The 18,053-nt window shown below is 36.7% G+C and overlaps 2 protein-coding genes across 15 annotated transcripts in view; one reads left to right on the top strand and one right to left on the bottom strand.

The window, feature by feature from the left end:
* The window catches only part of GIN1 (gypsy retrotransposon integrase 1), a 32,566-nt gene extending 19,209 nt beyond the window's left edge, over window positions 1-13,357 (bottom strand). The window contains exons 1-2 of the mRNA XM_050795443.1: window positions 13,266-13,357; window positions 1,350-1,495 (exon numbers count right to left, since the gene is read on the bottom strand). Of these exons, the coding sequence (XP_050651400.1) occupies window positions 1,350-1,488 (139 nt within the window). The 5' untranslated portion in view covers window positions 1,489-1,495; window positions 13,266-13,357. The remainder of the gene's footprint in view (window positions 1-1,349; window positions 1,496-13,265) is intronic.
* Window positions 13,358-13,591: 234 nt separating this feature from the next.
* PPIP5K2 (diphosphoinositol pentakisphosphate kinase 2) overlaps window positions 13,592-18,053 on the top strand; it is a 77,153-nt gene continuing 72,691 nt past the window's right edge. For 13 of the 14 annotated variants that reach the window (XM_050795439.1, XM_050795436.1, XM_050795430.1 and 10 more), the window contains exon 1: window positions 13,592-13,690. The gene's annotated coding sequence lies outside the window, so the exon portion shown is untranslated. Of the gene's footprint in view, window positions 13,691-17,612; window positions 17,731-18,053 lie in introns of all 14 variants that reach the window. The other variant, XM_050795427.1, reaches the window with a different exon arrangement.

Genomic DNA, 18,053 nt, shown 5'->3' with positions numbered 1-18,053 from the left:
GGGAGTACTTAAAGTAGGAAGATTTTGCAGGCACATCCTAAAAATGTAACAGATTAGCAAATAAATTACATATAGAGAAACACCTACCTGGAACAGAATTTTCTAAAATAATGTTTTATCATCACTGCGTTTTTGCAAGCAAACAGCTCTCTCCGCTTTTTCTATATCTGAGTAGAAGGTAGGGATGGTGAAGTGGGGAAGTGGAAAAAACTTTAATCCTCAAGACAATTCTGTTTCCTTAGGAGTACAACTGAGAAGAATCTTCAGCTCGGAAGTAACCAGGGGATGGAGCAAATCACCATCTACCTCTCTAGTGTGAATGGGCTAGCTATTCAAATTCCAAAATACACCATTCAGCTACTAATATGAGTAAGCAGATTGATGAGTGGAACATTCCTTACTTTTTAGAATTAGAAGATAAGCAATCTAAGAGCAGGAACCTTATCTATGTTATTCTTCAATATATCTCCAAGGCTTAGAATGTGACTGGCACATAGCAGAAACCCAGTTAATATTTGTTACATAAATTATCAAATATATGAATGAATGAATCCTCACTTCAGTTTAAGAGGTAATGGGTCTGCCTAATCTTAAGTATAAGGGAGTTATTGGTAGGGATATACACAGGGAGACGCAAGCAGGCATTTATTTATTATCTTACAGTTTTATTAACCTGCTTTGGGGTAAGCCTAAGAGACAAAATTACCATTTATAACACAAAATCCATTTAATTATCTGGTGACTACTTGTTGCTTATCTCATCCCAAATTTCTCTTCCCCTTTATATGAGGAAAAAGAGGGAAAAATTATCATGACCTTCCAAGATAAATATCCCACTGCTTTTCAAATATTTAGTCCATTCAGGAAGATCCAAGGGTCCTAAAATGAATGTGATCCTGAGAATATTTAATGGCAGTGGTGGGGTTGGGGGGACATGATCACAGAAATATAGTTAATTCCTTCCAGTTTTCATGTTAGTAAACAAACCAGTTAACTTTGTCAACATTTTCCTATTAAGCATCAAAAAAGTTCCTCATTGAAAGTGGCATCAGTGCTGGAAAGTGCACCGTTAGAGACCACGAAAGGGTAAAAGCAGAAGTCATTAATTTAGAAAAATGTTTTGTTTTCTTTCATGGTATCATATTCTGTCTATAATTTATACCACCCTTTTCATGCTTACTGGCCTTCAGTTAGCTGAGTGTAATTTTTATTTTGCTTTTGATTGAGTGGCATCATCAATTCAACTGGTAATTATTTAGCAACAACCAATTACTACAGAAGTTCTCAAATTTCCACAAAGAAGAATGTAGGGAAGAATCAATAATCAAAATTTTGAACATTAATTTTACCTTTGAAGACAAATTTTTTTGCTGCTCTTCTTATACCACTTCGCTCACTTGGCAGTGTAGTTGGATGATATTCACCAGTTCGTTTGTAATATGCAATCTGTTTAAGATGAAGGTCACCATTTTTTCCACTACGGACCATTGTGAACCTAGGTAAAAGGTATTTAAAAAGGTAACTTAAATTTTAAGCTAACTGAATTGCTATTTAAGTTAAGACTTCTGTCATATTTCTATTTACATATGAACTGAGAATTCCCAGAATTTATTTGTGAGGGAGATAATTGCAGTACAGGAAAGGAACAGTGATGTATATGAACGAAAATACACAAATGCTATTTTTGATATACCCCATGACAAATTATCTTGTCTCTTTCCACTTGATAAGAAATGCTGAAAATTTTCCACATACTGAGAAAAAAGGAAATGAACCAGTACACTTCAAAAAGGTTTACTTAAAATTTCATTTGCTATCAACTGAAATGTTACTTTCACGGGATGGTAACACAGGAAGATCCTGTCATGTGACATTTAAATAAATAAGTTATAAGAGAAGAAATACAGCTTTATATTATTTCTAAATATATTCATGGTTATTTCTTCTTCTTGCACCTCAGCCCTAAGGTGGTAACTATGTTTGCTGCTGCTAGTCGCCAGGTGCCATGCTGTTTACTTTGTTACTGTCTGTCTATAGAAAGAAGTTCCATTAAATTTTCTTTAAAATCCCACCAGAATGTCTTCTGTCTCCTGCTAGGATTCTGACACGTATCTTACAATTTTGAAATTACATTAAAAAAAAAGATGTTTACTGACCACTAGAGGATCTAGGGATGAGACTAAAAGAGTATTTACTGGAAAGAGAATGCTGGAACAAAGCAGAACAGACTGTGCCTATCACCATGGCTTAAACAGCTTATCAATTCACTTCCCCTATAATACAGCTCTTCGCAAATGTAAATCCATCTTTCTGATCTATTTTTAACTTCCAGAGAGAGTCACAGTACATTTCTTACCTTAAGTTAACACAAAGTGTATGTCAATTTAAAAACAAAGGTTCTGAAATGTTAACACAGTCCCATCATGACCTAAAAAACAAGTTAATTATCTCTATAAAGTATTATAAGACAATTAGTTTGTTCTAAGTTTAATTCATTTCCAACTGATTATTAAATATATGATTTTTTTCATCTAATAGATGGCTATACCCCAAACCAAACAAATGTAGCCTATCACAGTTTCTAAATCATCTCAAAGATAAATGGATGAGATTTAAGACTTTTTATACAAATAAAGTAAATAAGACAAGCCAACTGGCGTAAGGACGGACAGACACATCACTGTAATTGAACAAGGAGTCCAGAATTATATTCACACATGTAAAGTCAATACATTTACAACAAAGATACCAATACAATGAGGAAAGAGGTGGTCTTTTCAATAAATAATGCTAGACAACTAGATAACTGTACTAGGGGGAAAAATGAACCTTAACCACCTACCTCACATCTTACACAAAAATTAATTCCAGACAAATCATAAACTTAAATGTGAAAGATAAATGACAATGAATCTGGAAGAAAACATAGGAAAAGATCTTTCAAATCTTAGGATAAGCAAAGATTTCTTAAATAAGACACAAAAAACACTATCCTTAAAAGAAAGAAAATTAACAATAGTGCTTTATCAAAATAAAAATGTGTACTCATCAAAGACACCATTAAGAAAGTGAAAACACAGGACACACATTGGGAGAAGATACCTTTAATACATATATCTAACAAAGGAGTCAGACCCAGTGTATGTAAGGAACTTCTAAAAATCAAAAAGAAAAGGACAAAACCCAATTCAAAAAATGGGGGGAAATTTTTACACAGCACTTCATAAAAGAGAATATCCAATGGTCAATAAGCAAGTGAAAATATGCTCAACATCGTTATTCCTCAGGGCAATGCAAATAAAACCACGATGACTAAGAACTACACACTACTGAACGGCTAAAATTAAAAACTAAAGACAACACCAAGTGTTGGTGCAGACAGGTAGCAACTGGAACTCTCATACATTGTGGGAGGAAAAAATGCTGCAACCACTTTGGAAAACTGAGTTTCTTCTAAAGCTAAACACAAATTTACCCTAAAGGCTTGGCAATTCTAAGTTTATATTCCAGTGCAATGAGTCTATGACTATCAAAATCTGTGTACAAAAATGTTTATAAATATTTTATAGTCATAATAGCCACTACATGGAAACAGTAAAGGTATCAAGAAGTTTTACCACGTATATACTCTGTTCTGGTCGTGTAGCCACTTCTATTGCTACCAAGTTTCACGTCGCTCTAGGTCAGTGCTTTTCAAACCATCTGTGGTGAAACACTAGTGGTATCCTACTGCCCTCCAATCTGCCACGTAAGACCTCTTGATACCTTTACTTTCCATGTCATCCTCACTATACTCTCTCCTCTGCCAGGATTCCATGGCAAACTTTTACTTCCTAATCAATTTTCAATTCATGAAGCGTTGTGTGATTTCAAGTTGGGAATATAGAACCCGTTTGTCTACCCATCCATTTGCCTGCCTGTCATTCTAGCTCTGCATTAATCATCCTCAACTCTCAAAAAAAAAAAAAGAAACCAAAATCATTTTTAGTTTGTGTCCTTTATTTTCATCTCTACACTACAGTGATACACGTTCTTTCAAGTCTAAGGGACAGAAACCTGTTTAGATGAAATCAATATACAGACTATACATACTATAAATGTATAGATGAAATCTATATATTTAGAGATTTAGATGAAATCAATATACAGACTATACATACTATAAAATTAATAATATACTATATATAACCTCCTGTTATAGTTTTCCCTTAATAGTTTTTGTAACTATTAATGTCCCAAATCATCTAAGCGATCTAAAAGAAAATCTAGAAATATCCCATCGTAGCCAGCTGGGAGCATGGTGTCTCTAGGAAGATGAGGTTTATAAAAGAAAGATAAAAATTGTGTATTTCCTCCCTTTTAGAGACCAGTAAAGATTGCAAAAACTCCTGAAGGGCCTTAAAAAGAAAAGGGGAGAAGCTTTTTCAGGCCTGTAAAAGCCCACAGAAGGAAAAAAACAAACTCTCACACCTTAGAGGAAGTACAGGCCCCAAAATACAGAGGGATGTGGGTAACTGGAACTGGCAGAAAACAAACTAGCCATTGGAAAAAAAAAAATGTGAGTCTGTGTAATACACAGTAGCTTCTGTATTTTGCTCTTATATTTAAAAACCTCTGGGGTTCCAAGTTCCTACCATCTCTTGTCTTCCTCCCCCTACCCATTTACCTCCTGGAGAGACCAGAAAATTTTTCTATCTAATGAAAGATGAAGTCTTCAGTATATTAAGTCTATGCCATTAGAACACTGTTGGTTTTGCTATTTATAACGAATATATAAAAACTCCTCAGAAAAGGTCTATTTACTGAAATTAACTTCTCTGCTTTGAAATCTTTAACTTTTGAATAACTGAAAATAGATCGAAATAGAGAAATTTGCTCTCCTCAGAGTAAACCTATAGTACACAGGGACAAGGAGAAAAGGAAACCACTACAAAAATCTTTGGAGACTGAGCTCTTTAAGGTTTTTGGTTTGTTTTTTTCTTATCAAACTAGTGGGAGAAGACTAACACATATCTATGTTAGGGAGAGGGACATAAAAATCACTGGGAGAAGACATAAAAACCATAAATTTCCTACAGATTTTCATATTTCACAAATGCTTTCACAAGTATATTATTTTCATTTTTATATGGGTGAGTTGTCTTGACTCGACAACAGAACTAAGACTTAAAGGCGTGGTTATTTGCCTGACATAGTCACCTTGAAACTTACTTAGACTATTCCTAGCATATTTTTTTCTTCCAAATGATTTACTTGACAGAGTAGACACTATGAGACTGCCTCTGGGCATTATCTTCTACTTAGTGGCTAAGGTCTAGACTATTTAGCCTATCCTCTACAACCTGGCAGGACATAACACAGCTTCTTCTCTCACTAGTTTCCTTTGTATACCCATGGCCATATCCCCAACCATTCTCTATACCTTGGTTTACATCATTTCCCCCTAAATGGTATATCCTTCCACCTAATTAAGCCTTACCCATCTTTCGAAATCAAGCTCTAGCACCTCAATGAAGCAAACGTTCCATGATCTCTGAATCTAAAGTGATCTTGACCTCTCCTAATCTTCTTTGTGCCTACTGTAGAACTTCCAAGTTTTACCCTTTTTAATAGTTTTTTGCCTGTTCATCCATATAACCTTGAATTTGCTCATTCAGTTCCTGAGCTCTAAAACCCTTATATATACTAGATGACACTAATGCAAAGTTAAATAAGATGAAATCCCTGTCCTCACAGAGCTTATGGTATGAGAGGAAAAGAGGAGTATATCAGCATTTATATAGTTTAGAGTGGTGTTATAACAGATGTATGCGAAGAGAACTATCAAAACAGATGTGCAGAGACACAGACCCACCTGGAGAAGGAGGAAAAGCATTGATTGTGGATGAGGTAGAACCTTGAACTTTATTCCATTGCTACTGCCTTACTTCACACTCACCTTCTATCTGACATTGTGTCCTCTGTCTCTAATATAGTCCTTGTCCTCACTGCAGTCACAGAGGTCAAACTAAAACACAAATCTTATCAAAATATTCACTTAACTCGAAATATGCCTTTTGCCATTCCTGATTGTCTTAGTCCACTTGGGAGGCTATAACAAATATACCATAAACTGGATGGCTTATCAACAGAAATTTCTTTCTCACAGTTCTGGAGGCTAGGAAGTACAAGATCAAGATGCCAGCAAATTTAGTGTCTACTAAGGGTTCACTTTCTTATGGGCAGCTGTCTTCTCACTGTAACTTCACATGAGGGAAGGGGGAAGGGGTTTCTCTCAGACTCTTTAAAAGATAGGAACTAATCCCATTAATGAGAGCTCTGAGCCCTGATCAAGTCACCTCTCCAAAGTTCTACCTCTTTTTTTTTTTTAGACAGAGTTGTGCTCTGTCGCCCAGACTGGAGTGCAGTGGCATGATCTCAGCTTACTGTAACCTCTGCCTCCCAGGCTCAAGCAAATTTCGTTCCACAGCCTCTCGAGTAGCTGGGACTATGGGCGCATGCCACCATGTCCAGCTAATTTTTATATTTTTAGTAGAGATGGGGCTTCACTATGTTGGCCAGGCTGCTCTCGAACTCCTGACCTCAAGTGATCCACCCATCTCAGCCTCCCAAAGTGCTAGGATTACAGGTGTGAGCTACTGCGCCCAGCCCCAAAGTGCAGTCTCTTAATACCATCAACTTGGTGGTTAGGATTTCAACACATGAATTTTGGGAGAATACAACCATTAAGACCATGACACTAATGATATCTAAATACCTCTGCCATTATGCAAAGCTTTATAAGATATGGTTCTTTATCAGTCTCTCCACGTTTTTCTCTTGGCATTCTCAATTCAAAAAATAACCACAGTTCTTCAACTATCCCATGCAGTGTGTTCATACCTTTTCATTGATACTTTTGCCTGGAATGAACTTTATTGCTATTTCTCCAGCCCCTAATCATCTTTCAAAACTCTGGCTAGGTGTCATTTCCTACAGAGTGTCTTCTAACCACTCCAACCTGGAATAACTTAACATTTTAAGAATGACTTGGAGTTACAAGATTAGATTTCTATTCTATAAAGTGTATTGTACACCAATATGGAATAGAGATTGGGGTAGAGACGGGAATATCTGTACCAGTCAGCTAGGAAACTACTGTACAATTAAAGCAAGAAATGAGGAAATTCTGAGCCAAAGCAGTGCCAGTATAGATGGATAGATACATTATATAATAACTGTGACTGACTAGATGTGTGGAGTAAATGCAAAGAAGAATCTGGGATCACTTCTGTCTGAAGCTCTGGCTTAGGGAGAAAGATGACAATATTAAGCAGGTTGTATTCTTCATGGATAAACTCGGCATGTAAAAAGTAGGTGAAGTTAAGGCAATGGAAGAAGGATCAGATGGAAAGTGTACAGAGTAGGAAGTGCAGTGGACATATCCTTATCCTTCAACATTAATGAGTTCACTCATCCATGAATCCTTTCTGATCACATCTCCAATCTCAGGGAGAACTGTGCACACTTTCCTTGGTACATTCACAGTAATATGTGTCAACATTTATCATAAAATCTGAAACACTCTATTGAATATATTAGTTTATATGTCTCTCTCCCAAATATATTGTAAACCTTTAGGGACATAAGAATAGCCAGAGACATAGGAAAAAAGCAGGAAGAGGTTCTGGTAATAGAAGTTTGGCAAATACACCGTTCTTAGAAGTAGACAGAGAGGCTAAGTGATATAAGAATCATAATGTAGCTAGTGGTTTTGGCAACATAATGTAGCTAGTGGTTTTGGTAACAGTACAGTTACAGTATAGCAGGGCGGTTGGCAACCAGACTGAAATGACACAAGGAAAGAGTGGAAAGTCAGAAAGTGGATTTAGAAACTTGAGCTTAGCTATAAAGGCAAGGAGCTACAAGATAGTTGCTAGAGGCAGATGTAAGGTTCATTCCTTGATCTAAAAAACGTTACTGAGTAACTGCTATGTGCCAGTTACAACATCGGAGACAGGATAATAAACAAGATGTAGATTCTCCTGACCTTTATTGAGTTTACATTCTAGTGGGGTTAAAATTTTTGACAGCCGTGTTATTAGCCACATCACCCACAACAGCCAAATGATGGAAGCAACTCAAGTGTCCATCAATGGCTGCATGGATAAACAAAACATGGTGTATTTATTCACACACCTTTAAAAGGAAGGAGATTCTGACACACGTTACCATATGGATGAATCTTGAGGACGTTAAGCTAAGTGAAATGAATGAGTCACAAAAAGATAAATACTGTATGATTCCACCTATATGAGGTACTCAGAGTAGTCAAATACATACAGACAAAAAGAACAATGATGGTTGCATAGAACAGAGGGTGGGGAGGAGAGAATGGAAGAGTTATTGTTTAACTGGTCAAGAGTTTCAGTTATACAAAATGAAAAGACTTCTTGAGATGGATGGTGGTAATAGTTGTAAACCCATGTGAATGTACTTAATGCCACTGAACTGTATGTACACTTAAAAATGGTTAAGATGGGCCGGGCGCGGTGGCTCAAGCCTGTAATCCCAGCACTTTGGGAGGCCGAGATGGGCGGATCACGAGGTCAGGAGATCGAGACCATCCTGGCTAACACGGTGAAACCCCGTCTCTACTAAGAAATACAAAAAATAGCCGGGCGAGGTGGCAGCGCCTGTAGTCCCAGCTACTCGGGAGGCTGAGGCCGGAGAATGGCGTGAACCCGGGAGGCGGAGCTTGCAGTGAGCTGAGATCCGGCCACTGCACTCCAGCCTGGGCTACAGAGCGAGACTCCGTCTCAAAAAAAAAAAAAAAAAAAAAAAAAAAAAATGGTTAAGATGGTAAATTTCATGTTATGTGTGATTTACTACAATTACAACAATTTTTTTTTAAAAACAAGATTGTTTTGCTTTCAACAAAGGAATAACCCAAAAAGTTTAATGCTAGCGGACGGGCTTCTAGAAAGACCACTGAAAACAGAGGGAAAAAAATTATGGTATGACGTTCCTGAGATGGCAGCAGGGGATGATATCCAATTCACAAACAGGGATTCGTCCGTGATCTCTTCCACTAAAGATATTATAGTGAATATAATCGTGGAGCAAAATTATTTCTTTCTGAAATACCACTAAAAATTCCCATATAGGCTTCTGACTAGAATGCAGAAAGCTAGAGTAACTCCCCGTCTATCTCTGAGAAAAAGTGGGACAAGATGCCAATTTTATCCAAATGATCTATAGATTCAATGCAGTCCCAATCAGGAACCCTCAAGCTCTTTTGCAGAAACTGACAAGCTGATTCTAAAATTGATATGGAAAGCTAAAGGACTCAGAATAATTAAAACAACTTTGAGAAATGAATATAGTTGAAGAATTTCACATTATTTGGTTTCAGGACTTTCTATACTGCTATGGTAATGAAGACTGTGTTATAATGGCAAAATGACAACCTTAAATCTATGGAACAGAATAGTGCCAGAAACAGTCGCTCAGTTACGGTAAACTGATTTTTAACAAAGGTGCCAAGGTAATTCAATGAAGAAAGGATAATCTTTTCAACAAATGCTGTAACAATTAAACATCCTTTGAAAAAAGGTGAACCTCAACTAATACCTCACATGTTATGTAAAAATTACTTCATGATGGGTCACAGATCTAAACGTACAACTTAAAACTATACAACTTCTAGAAAACAACAACAAAAATTCTTTGTGAGCTTAGGTTGGGTAATGGCTTCCTAGATAGCAAAGAAAAAGCACCTATGCATAAAGAAAAAATTAAAATTTTTATTCTTTAAAGAACTGCCAAAAAAAGAGAAAAATAACACTGGGATAAAATATTTGCAATACATATATATATGATAAATAACTTTTATCTAGAAGTTATAAAGAACTCTCAAAGCTTAACAAGAAAACAACCCAATTTAAAACCTAGAAATACAGACACTTCACCAGAGATATGGTTAGTAAATAAACACATGAAAAAATGCTCAACATCAATAGACAATGAAAAAATGTAAATTAAAACCACAATAAGACATGACTACACACTAACGACAACAAAAACAAAACAAAACCTAACAATACTAGGTACTACCAAGGATACTCTTGCTGGTGATAATAGAAAATGATGTAAACATGTTGGAAAACAGTTTGGCAATTTCTTATAAAATTAAACATCAATTTACCATATGGTCCAGCAATACCAATCTTAGATACTAACCATAAAGAAAATATATACACCTAAAAACCTGTAAGTGAATGTTTCTAGAAGTTTTATTCCTAACAGCCAAAACCTGAAAACAAATGTTCATCAACTGGTGAATGGATAAACAAATTATAGTAGATCCACATACGGAATACTATTAAGCATTGATAAGGAACAAACTACAAATAGACCTAACAATATGAATAAATCTCAAAATCATTATGCTAAGTGAAATAAGCCAGACACAAACGGCTATATATCATATATTTCTGTTTATATGACATCTGGAAAAGCCAAAAGTATAGGAAGAGGAAATAATTTTAAAAAATTAAAAATTTTAAAAACAATTGCCAATGCAATTGCACCACATAAGAATGTTTTGGTCAAGGATGGACTGCCTACTGGTCTGATAAGATGATAGCGGAGCATATATAGAACCTGATATAGGGCATTTGATATTAGCACTGCAGATCAAGCAGGAGAAATCAATGATACCCAATAATGTGCAGGGACATTTTTTTTTATATGAAGAAAAAAATATATATATATGCACACGCACACACACACCATCTAGGTTCATGTAGGTAGTCTGTATTCGTGCATTGCTGAAACTGCCTAACAAAGCATTTCTCAGAATTTATTCCCACTGCTAAGTGACTCACGACTACAGCTGCAAATAGTTATGCAGTATTTTACTATGATAATCCTCACAATACTCCATGGAGTTGGTATTAGTTTTATATCCATTTTACAGGTAAGAAAATGGGGGTCCAGAGATTGTCCAATTTACTAAAGGTAATAAAGTGAGTACACGCGCTGACATTTGTAACTTGGAGTCTCTTACTTCAAATTTTATGCTTTTCCCTGGTGCTATACCAATAAGTCAATTAACCTGTCATCCTTAGCTTTTATAATACTTGATTCAGGCCTCTGTTACACAAATTTTAAAGTGATTTTTGTAATCAATAAGTTTGATTATAAACGAGGAATGGAAATAGCTTATTAATTTTTTATGTTTACATTGTTTAACATCATGTTCAGAACACAGTGGACACTCAACTATTTGTGAATGAATAAAGAATTACTTGCATTTCCTGAAAGGAGAATTAAAAATTATAGCAAATATTCCAAAGGTAACTTATTTCACTTTTGAAAACATTATAGTTCACTTTCACGAACATGGCACTATAAGTAAACTGTGTCTAAGAAGGTACAGACTTAAGCCTTAATATCTATGTTTGGAAGAGGACATAATCTCTTTTCCTTTTTTGCAATCATGAGGATGAAAATAATGGACTTAAAAGTCCTTTGTATATGGTAAAGTAATGTATAATTATTATCATATCTAAGTATTATCATCCATATCAGGCTATTTAGAGTAACAGAGAAGCCTTTCTTTTCTCAAAATCTTCATCTACATGAAAAAATATTTTAAAATATCTTTCCTTTCATTAATGGTGTTAATGCTTTATAGCAATGTTTATAAAGCTTTAGTGCTAAGAAGAAAATCAGAAGACTCAGGAGTTGTATTCTTTTATAACGATATTACAGTCTAATGCAGTTCACAAACTGCTGGTTCTTGAGGTAGAGAGGCAGATGACAAGAGAAAAAGAAAATGCGTAAGAAAGAAAACTCAGTTCACAGAAAGCATAGCCCTTGAAGTAGTTTAAAGTTTTACTGCTAATAATTGGTATTCATACACAAAAGTAACATAAAAGAAACAGTCTTTGTTTTTGTTTTTTCAAAGCCCATACATACACTACTTGGTCCCTAGGAACAACGTATTTGAAAAGTAGTTAATATGAGAAAATGGCTTGAAACTGTAATATTCGGGACAAATATAAGTATCTTCTTATTAAGTGGTTTCAACTACATAAAGAAAGACTGTCCTGGGACTTCTTTGGATATGCTCATATTTTCAAGAATTTCTCTTAAAATCATTACTTATGTACTTAAACGTGTAGGAATAAGAAAAAATGAAAGTGGTTGATTACAACTTGTAGTTTTGCATGAGGAATGTCAGGGTCTTATTCGGTTAAGCTTTACACACTTTGTCCCCTCCATAACATCAAATAAAATCAACTCATTGCTTAATTCCTTTGATAATTTTATGTTTGTCTTCAATACAGTAAGACAGTTAGGTATTACGTCAAGATTAGGATTTAACTGTTTCACCAAGGGTTAAAAACAAAGCTACCAATTTAAGCCCCTAAAAGGTTAAAATACCCGCTAGTTCCATCTTAAAATCTACAATTTTCAATCAACACGTTAACTTGGATCGGAATTCTGACATTTGAATTATTCTATTTTAAGCTCCAAAAAATGGACACGCACAATTTCATGCAACGTCAAGGAGTTGTAAATTTAAATACACTTCTCTGTAATCTGGTTCACTTCAGAGTACAAATTCATTTAACAAAAAAAAATGCCTTCATCGCCATATGCATTCACATGAAGCCACATGGGATAAATGCATTTCCACTTTAAAAAGTATCTACTTTGGTTCAGAAATGCCCATTTAAGAAAAACCTACACTGAGATAAAGTGGACATTTTTCTTTTAAAACTACGTGACAGGATTCCCTCTTGACCTCACGTTTCTCCCCGCCACTTATTTAAATTTGGGGCAAAATTTCTGATTAAATGACTGATCAAAGTAATGGGGAGAATTCTTCAATGCCGGCCAAAAGTGCTCGGAGTTTCAAACGCTGTGAGGGAGCATTTCCTAAGCTTTGGGCGACTTGTTAACGGAATCTTAAGGGCAAGGTCCAACCACACTTAGAATCAGCAGGAAAATGACCATTTGGTAAAACTCAATTACACCCAGTAGGCACCTCCCCAGGCCCGAAACGGCACTCGCCCTTTCTGCTCAGCTAGCGCGGGACATCGCAACGCCCAAGGCCCTCCCGTCTCAACGGCGCCTGCGCAAAATCTCCCCACAGAGTCAATTAAACCCTTCCTTAGGCCGGTCGAGGCTAATGGTTTTGAAATTACTGTCGGGTTACGCCTCACTTTAAAAAACAAGTAGGTATGACACAGCACACCAGAACGACCACTCACCGAGGTGGTCCTAAATTCAAACGACAGATTTAAGCTTCCTCTCGTGATTTATCTGGCGCTGCCGGAAGCGGAACTACCCAGGTCCTTTAGAGGCCAGTCCTTTTGGGAGCCTTGGAACCACGGTCAGAAAGGTTAGGACGGATCGTTTGGCTCTTGCCGGAAATCGTTCCGCCCGGTGAGGTTTCGGCGTGAGACCCGAGGAGGGCGGGGAAGAGGCGTGACGGAGATTTCTGAGGTGTAGTAGCCTGAGGTGCCCCTATGTGGCCCTATAGCTGTTACTGAAGGAAGTAGCCTGCGTCCACGCCTACAACTGAAGTAACTTGACGAACACCTCACCCCTGCCTCCGGGATGAAAGTGGGTAACCTAGACCTGAATGGGCTTGACCATCTCACAACTGCTCGCGTGACGACCGCATTCGTGGCAGGTGAGGGCCCCAAAACTGGAGGAGAACCGGAGATGCGGAACCTGATCATGCCAGGGTTGAGGCGGCTGCTGGGCTTCTGCTTTGTCTCCTGTGCTCTGCAGAGCCTAAACACGCGCTCCACCGAGGGGCATGTGCTGCAGCGAGTGACAGCCTGGGCGTGGAGTGACAGTATAGCTTTGAGGGTCCTTTCGCGCCTTGATTTCTCCTCCTGCTCCTCCATGGCTTCCCTTTTTCATTTCTTGGGTTTGAGACCCCAGAAATTGAAGCTCAGCTAAAAGGGAACTGTCGAGCTTCTACCCCACGCTGTTCCTGGCTCCACCGAAGTGATTAGCCTCGAGTTAGGGGACTGCTGTGGGTAGAGGTGGCTTTTTAAAAAATTTTCTTCCTTAGTCCTTATCCCTCTCTGTCAACCCCACGCCCACTTTAACAGAACAAAAGCCTCGTGTGTTGCAGCCTTTCATAGTAGGGACCGAGGCTGCAGGTCACTGCCGCACCTAATCATTTGGAGGGCGTTGCAGCCTTCCGCGCCTTAAAGGAGAAAGGGCCAGGGTGGTGATCCCGGGATCTCATTCACGAGGTTCTTGACCTCTTCCTGGGAGTTTGCGACTCCTGGAGTCCTTTGGGTAGTAGGTGTCTTGCTGGAAGGCTTAACTATGGAAGTGGGAAGCGTAGCTGACCTTAGCACATAAAATCCTCGCTCTACACTGGGACAGGACTTTGTTTTGCTATTGTGAATTATTTAATGAAATAGCTAATTTTTTTTTGTCTTAGATAGATAAAATAATGATAGTTGCCATTAACTGAGTCTTATGTGTGCCGAGTGCTTTACATATTTTGTCATTCGTTCCTCTCAACAATTCCAGGAGATACGTTAGATTATCACCACCATTTTACAGAGTTAGAAATTGAGGAGCAGTCAAGCAACTTGCCCTAGTAAACAGTTGTAAGTAAACGTTTCAATCTGTGTTAAAAACCAGATCTGTCTGCCTTCAAAATCTGTATTCTATTGTCCCGTTCTGTTCTTCCTTGATTTCAATTTCTTCACTAACATTTTCAGTGTCGGAAAGTATTCATTCATTTAAAAAAAATTGGTGTACCTACTTATATGTCTGACAAAAGTTAGACATGATCTCTGTCTTTATGTAGCATTGTGATGCAGAATTAAGTAGTACAGAACTCAGAATGCTGTACTTACTGCAGCACAGGTTTATTTAAAACAAATGACTAAACCTATGTGCAGAAAATTTTAAAATTTTATATTCATATAACTTTCAGAGTAGTTGTTGTGAGAGTATTAAACTGAACAATTGGTAGAACATTTGTTGATTACCCAAATAAGTGCTATGAACCAAGTTAAGTAGCGGGAATATATAGATTAGGTCCTCATTCTCTAGGAGCTCCCATACAACCACAATATAGACAGTGTTATGGACTATTTTCTCATGTGGAAAAGGAATTGTGTTTATATAGGAAGATGTTCTTATTTTTAGGAGATGCATACAAAAGTACTTAGAGTTGAAGTGTGTTGATATCTAGTACCTTCAAATGGTACAGCAAGTGTATGTGTGTGTGTGTGTATAAATAGCAAGCATGGCAAAATGTTGGCAATCGTTAAGTATAATGGTGGGCATATGGATGATTAATAAACTGTTCTTTCAACTTTTGTGAATATTTGTAATTTTTCATAATAAAAAGTTGGGGAGGAAAAAAACCCAACTCTGATGGAAACAGATAAGTGAAAAGATAGATCCAAAATGCTGCGGAACCTAGAAGATGGGAGAGGGTTTTTACGTATATTTAGGGCCTATCAAAGGTGTGATAGTTCTCAGGAAAACCTTCATTGAAGATCTTCCAGTTGGTTTTTGAATGCGGCATAGGAACTTTCAAGGAGAGCAGTGAATTCCAGGCAGAAGGAAATGCAGGTTCAGCAAAAAGGTATTAAATGAACGTTTGAAGAAGGAAAAAAAAAAATCAACATGAAGGTTGTGTGGAACTTGGAATGGGCTTTTTTTGTGTAATCTTATAAATGAACCAGATTGCCTTTGCCAGCCTGCAGAAGCTTATTTATTCCCTATTACATGGATGTACTATTAGTGCCCTGGAAAGGAGACACAATTTATAACAGTGTTTCCATTGGAAAATGCTTTTGGAATTTCAGGAAAACTGGTTATGTGTTTGCGTTCAGGCTGAGCAGCAGGAGCAGGAGCTCCCATTTCCTCTGATTTTGAGAGCAGAGATTTACTAGTTTATAGTTGGGCTCCTGAGGGAACCCATGGAAAGGGCTACAATGATGGCTTGGAAATATTAAGTTCAGGTAAGGGGGATCTGAATACTAGGTGGGACTGATGGATGATCCAGGGTGTTATTTTGAGGATCAGGTAGCTCTGGCTGTGACCAGTAAAAGTATGAAAGAGAAGAATGATTATCCCAGGCAGTAGTGTTCATGATAGTCTCAAGCAGTGTGGTAAGACTAGAAAAGATGTAGAGGTCTCCAACAACAATAGTGGCAAAGGGGAGTTTCTGTGACTCATTAGACAAGAGGTAAGTAGATACATTCTAAATTGAGTTATTTATATTTGTTCCTTGCCAATTAAATTTGTTAGAAAAATGTCATAACAACATTTAACAAGATATTAAACAACTAACATTTACTGAGTGCTTAATATGTGCTATTTGCTGTGGCATCTGTATTGTAATTTCATTGTCAAAACAATATATGAAATTTAGAATCCCATTTTACAGATGATGACTAGAGAGGTTCAATAACTTGACTAAGGACACAGAGCTGAGCAACTTTCAGAAAAAGTTTTCAAATCCAGTTTTGAGTCTAGAGCAATTGTTCTTATAGTGTGATTCCAAGATGAGCAACATCAGCATCACCTTGGAACTTTTGGAAAGGCAAAATATTGGGCCCCACCCCCAGAGTTTTGAGTTTGGTGTTTTAACAAGTCCCTACAGGTGATTCCATTGCATTCTAATGTTTGAGAACTACTGCATTGAGTGTGGACATTTTTAGTAGCATAACACTCATTTCAGATTCTTTTAGATTTATATGTTAGAGTCAGTAGGGAGTTTGGTTTATAGGAGTGTTTATGGAACCTATGGTTTATTGTTTAATATACGCCAAGCACTTATGCTATCTCACTTAGTCTTTACAGGGTTACGGATGTTACTATTCTCCCTTTTTTATAGACTAATAGCAACTAGCGTAAGTCACTAGCTACGAAGTGACAGATTAAAACAGATGTACCTGACTCCAGAACATTCCCCTTCCACTATTGAAATATTTGAGCTCTTTTTAGATGGAAAGAGTAAAAAACTTAAAAGAAACCAAGAGATATTTGCCATTTGATAGAAAACAGAACTGAGATCAACTTATCCACCAACATCAAGTTTTATAGCAACTGGAAACTTTCTGGTTTTTTTTGTTTTTTTTGGTTTTTTTTTCAGTAGACATTTTTTACATGTTAAATAATGCAGAGGAATAGAACAAAAGGCATTGATTTATAAAGTAAATTATTTCTACTTTTATTTTTAAATTGCAAATTATTTTAAATGTAACACTGTAATTTAAAGATGGTTAAAGTGAAGGCTAACTGGGTAAATTGATTTTAATATCTACTGGGGAGTCACCAGTTATACTGGAATTAGATCTTTAGGAACAGAACTTTTGGAGTTATGCTTTTAATTCTACCTAGCATATTGTTTGACTTTTAAGAATATTTGATCAATTAATTTATTTTACTACCAGTAATCAAATGAAGCATTTGTTACGTAGTTTCATCTTGGTATATAATTAATTTTAATATGACCAGGAAACAAGTACCTGTAAACAACTATGGTAAGGAATATTTTGAGATGATACTGCTCTTATATGATAGTTCTTATTTATTTATTTTATTTATTTATTTATTTGAGACAGAGTCTTTCTCTGTTATTCAAGCTGGAGTATAGCGGCACAGTCATAGCTCACTGGAGCTTCAAACTGCTGGGCTCAAGCGATCCTCCCACCTCAACCTCCCAAGTAGCTAGGATTACAGGTGCGAGCTATGATAGTTCTTTAACTGATACTCATGGATGCCTGGTTATGTGGAAGAGTTTGAATGTCAGTGAATCACATAAAATTGCTTGCAGAATTTAGTGCACATGTACTTTCTTTTTTTCTGAGGAGAAGATCCATAGATTTTATTAGATTTGTTAAAGAGTTTTCGACTTCTACACGTTTAAGAGCTGCTATTTAATGAAATCTTGTTCTGATTCTAATCTTTTTTTGTTCATTTATGTATGAGACCAGAATATAGAATTGTTATGTTCCCTAAAATACCTGTTTACAGACAGCTTTACAAATTGACTTAATGTAATT

This window comes from Macaca thibetana, chromosome 6, assembly GCF_024542745.1.
Source record: "Macaca thibetana thibetana isolate TM-01 chromosome 6, ASM2454274v1, whole genome shotgun sequence".
In the NCBI taxonomy this organism is placed as follows: domain Eukaryota; kingdom Metazoa; phylum Chordata; class Mammalia; order Primates; family Cercopithecidae; genus Macaca; species Macaca thibetana.
The sequence above is the reverse complement of the archived record's forward strand: the minus strand, read 5'-3'. Positions and strand labels throughout refer to the sequence as shown.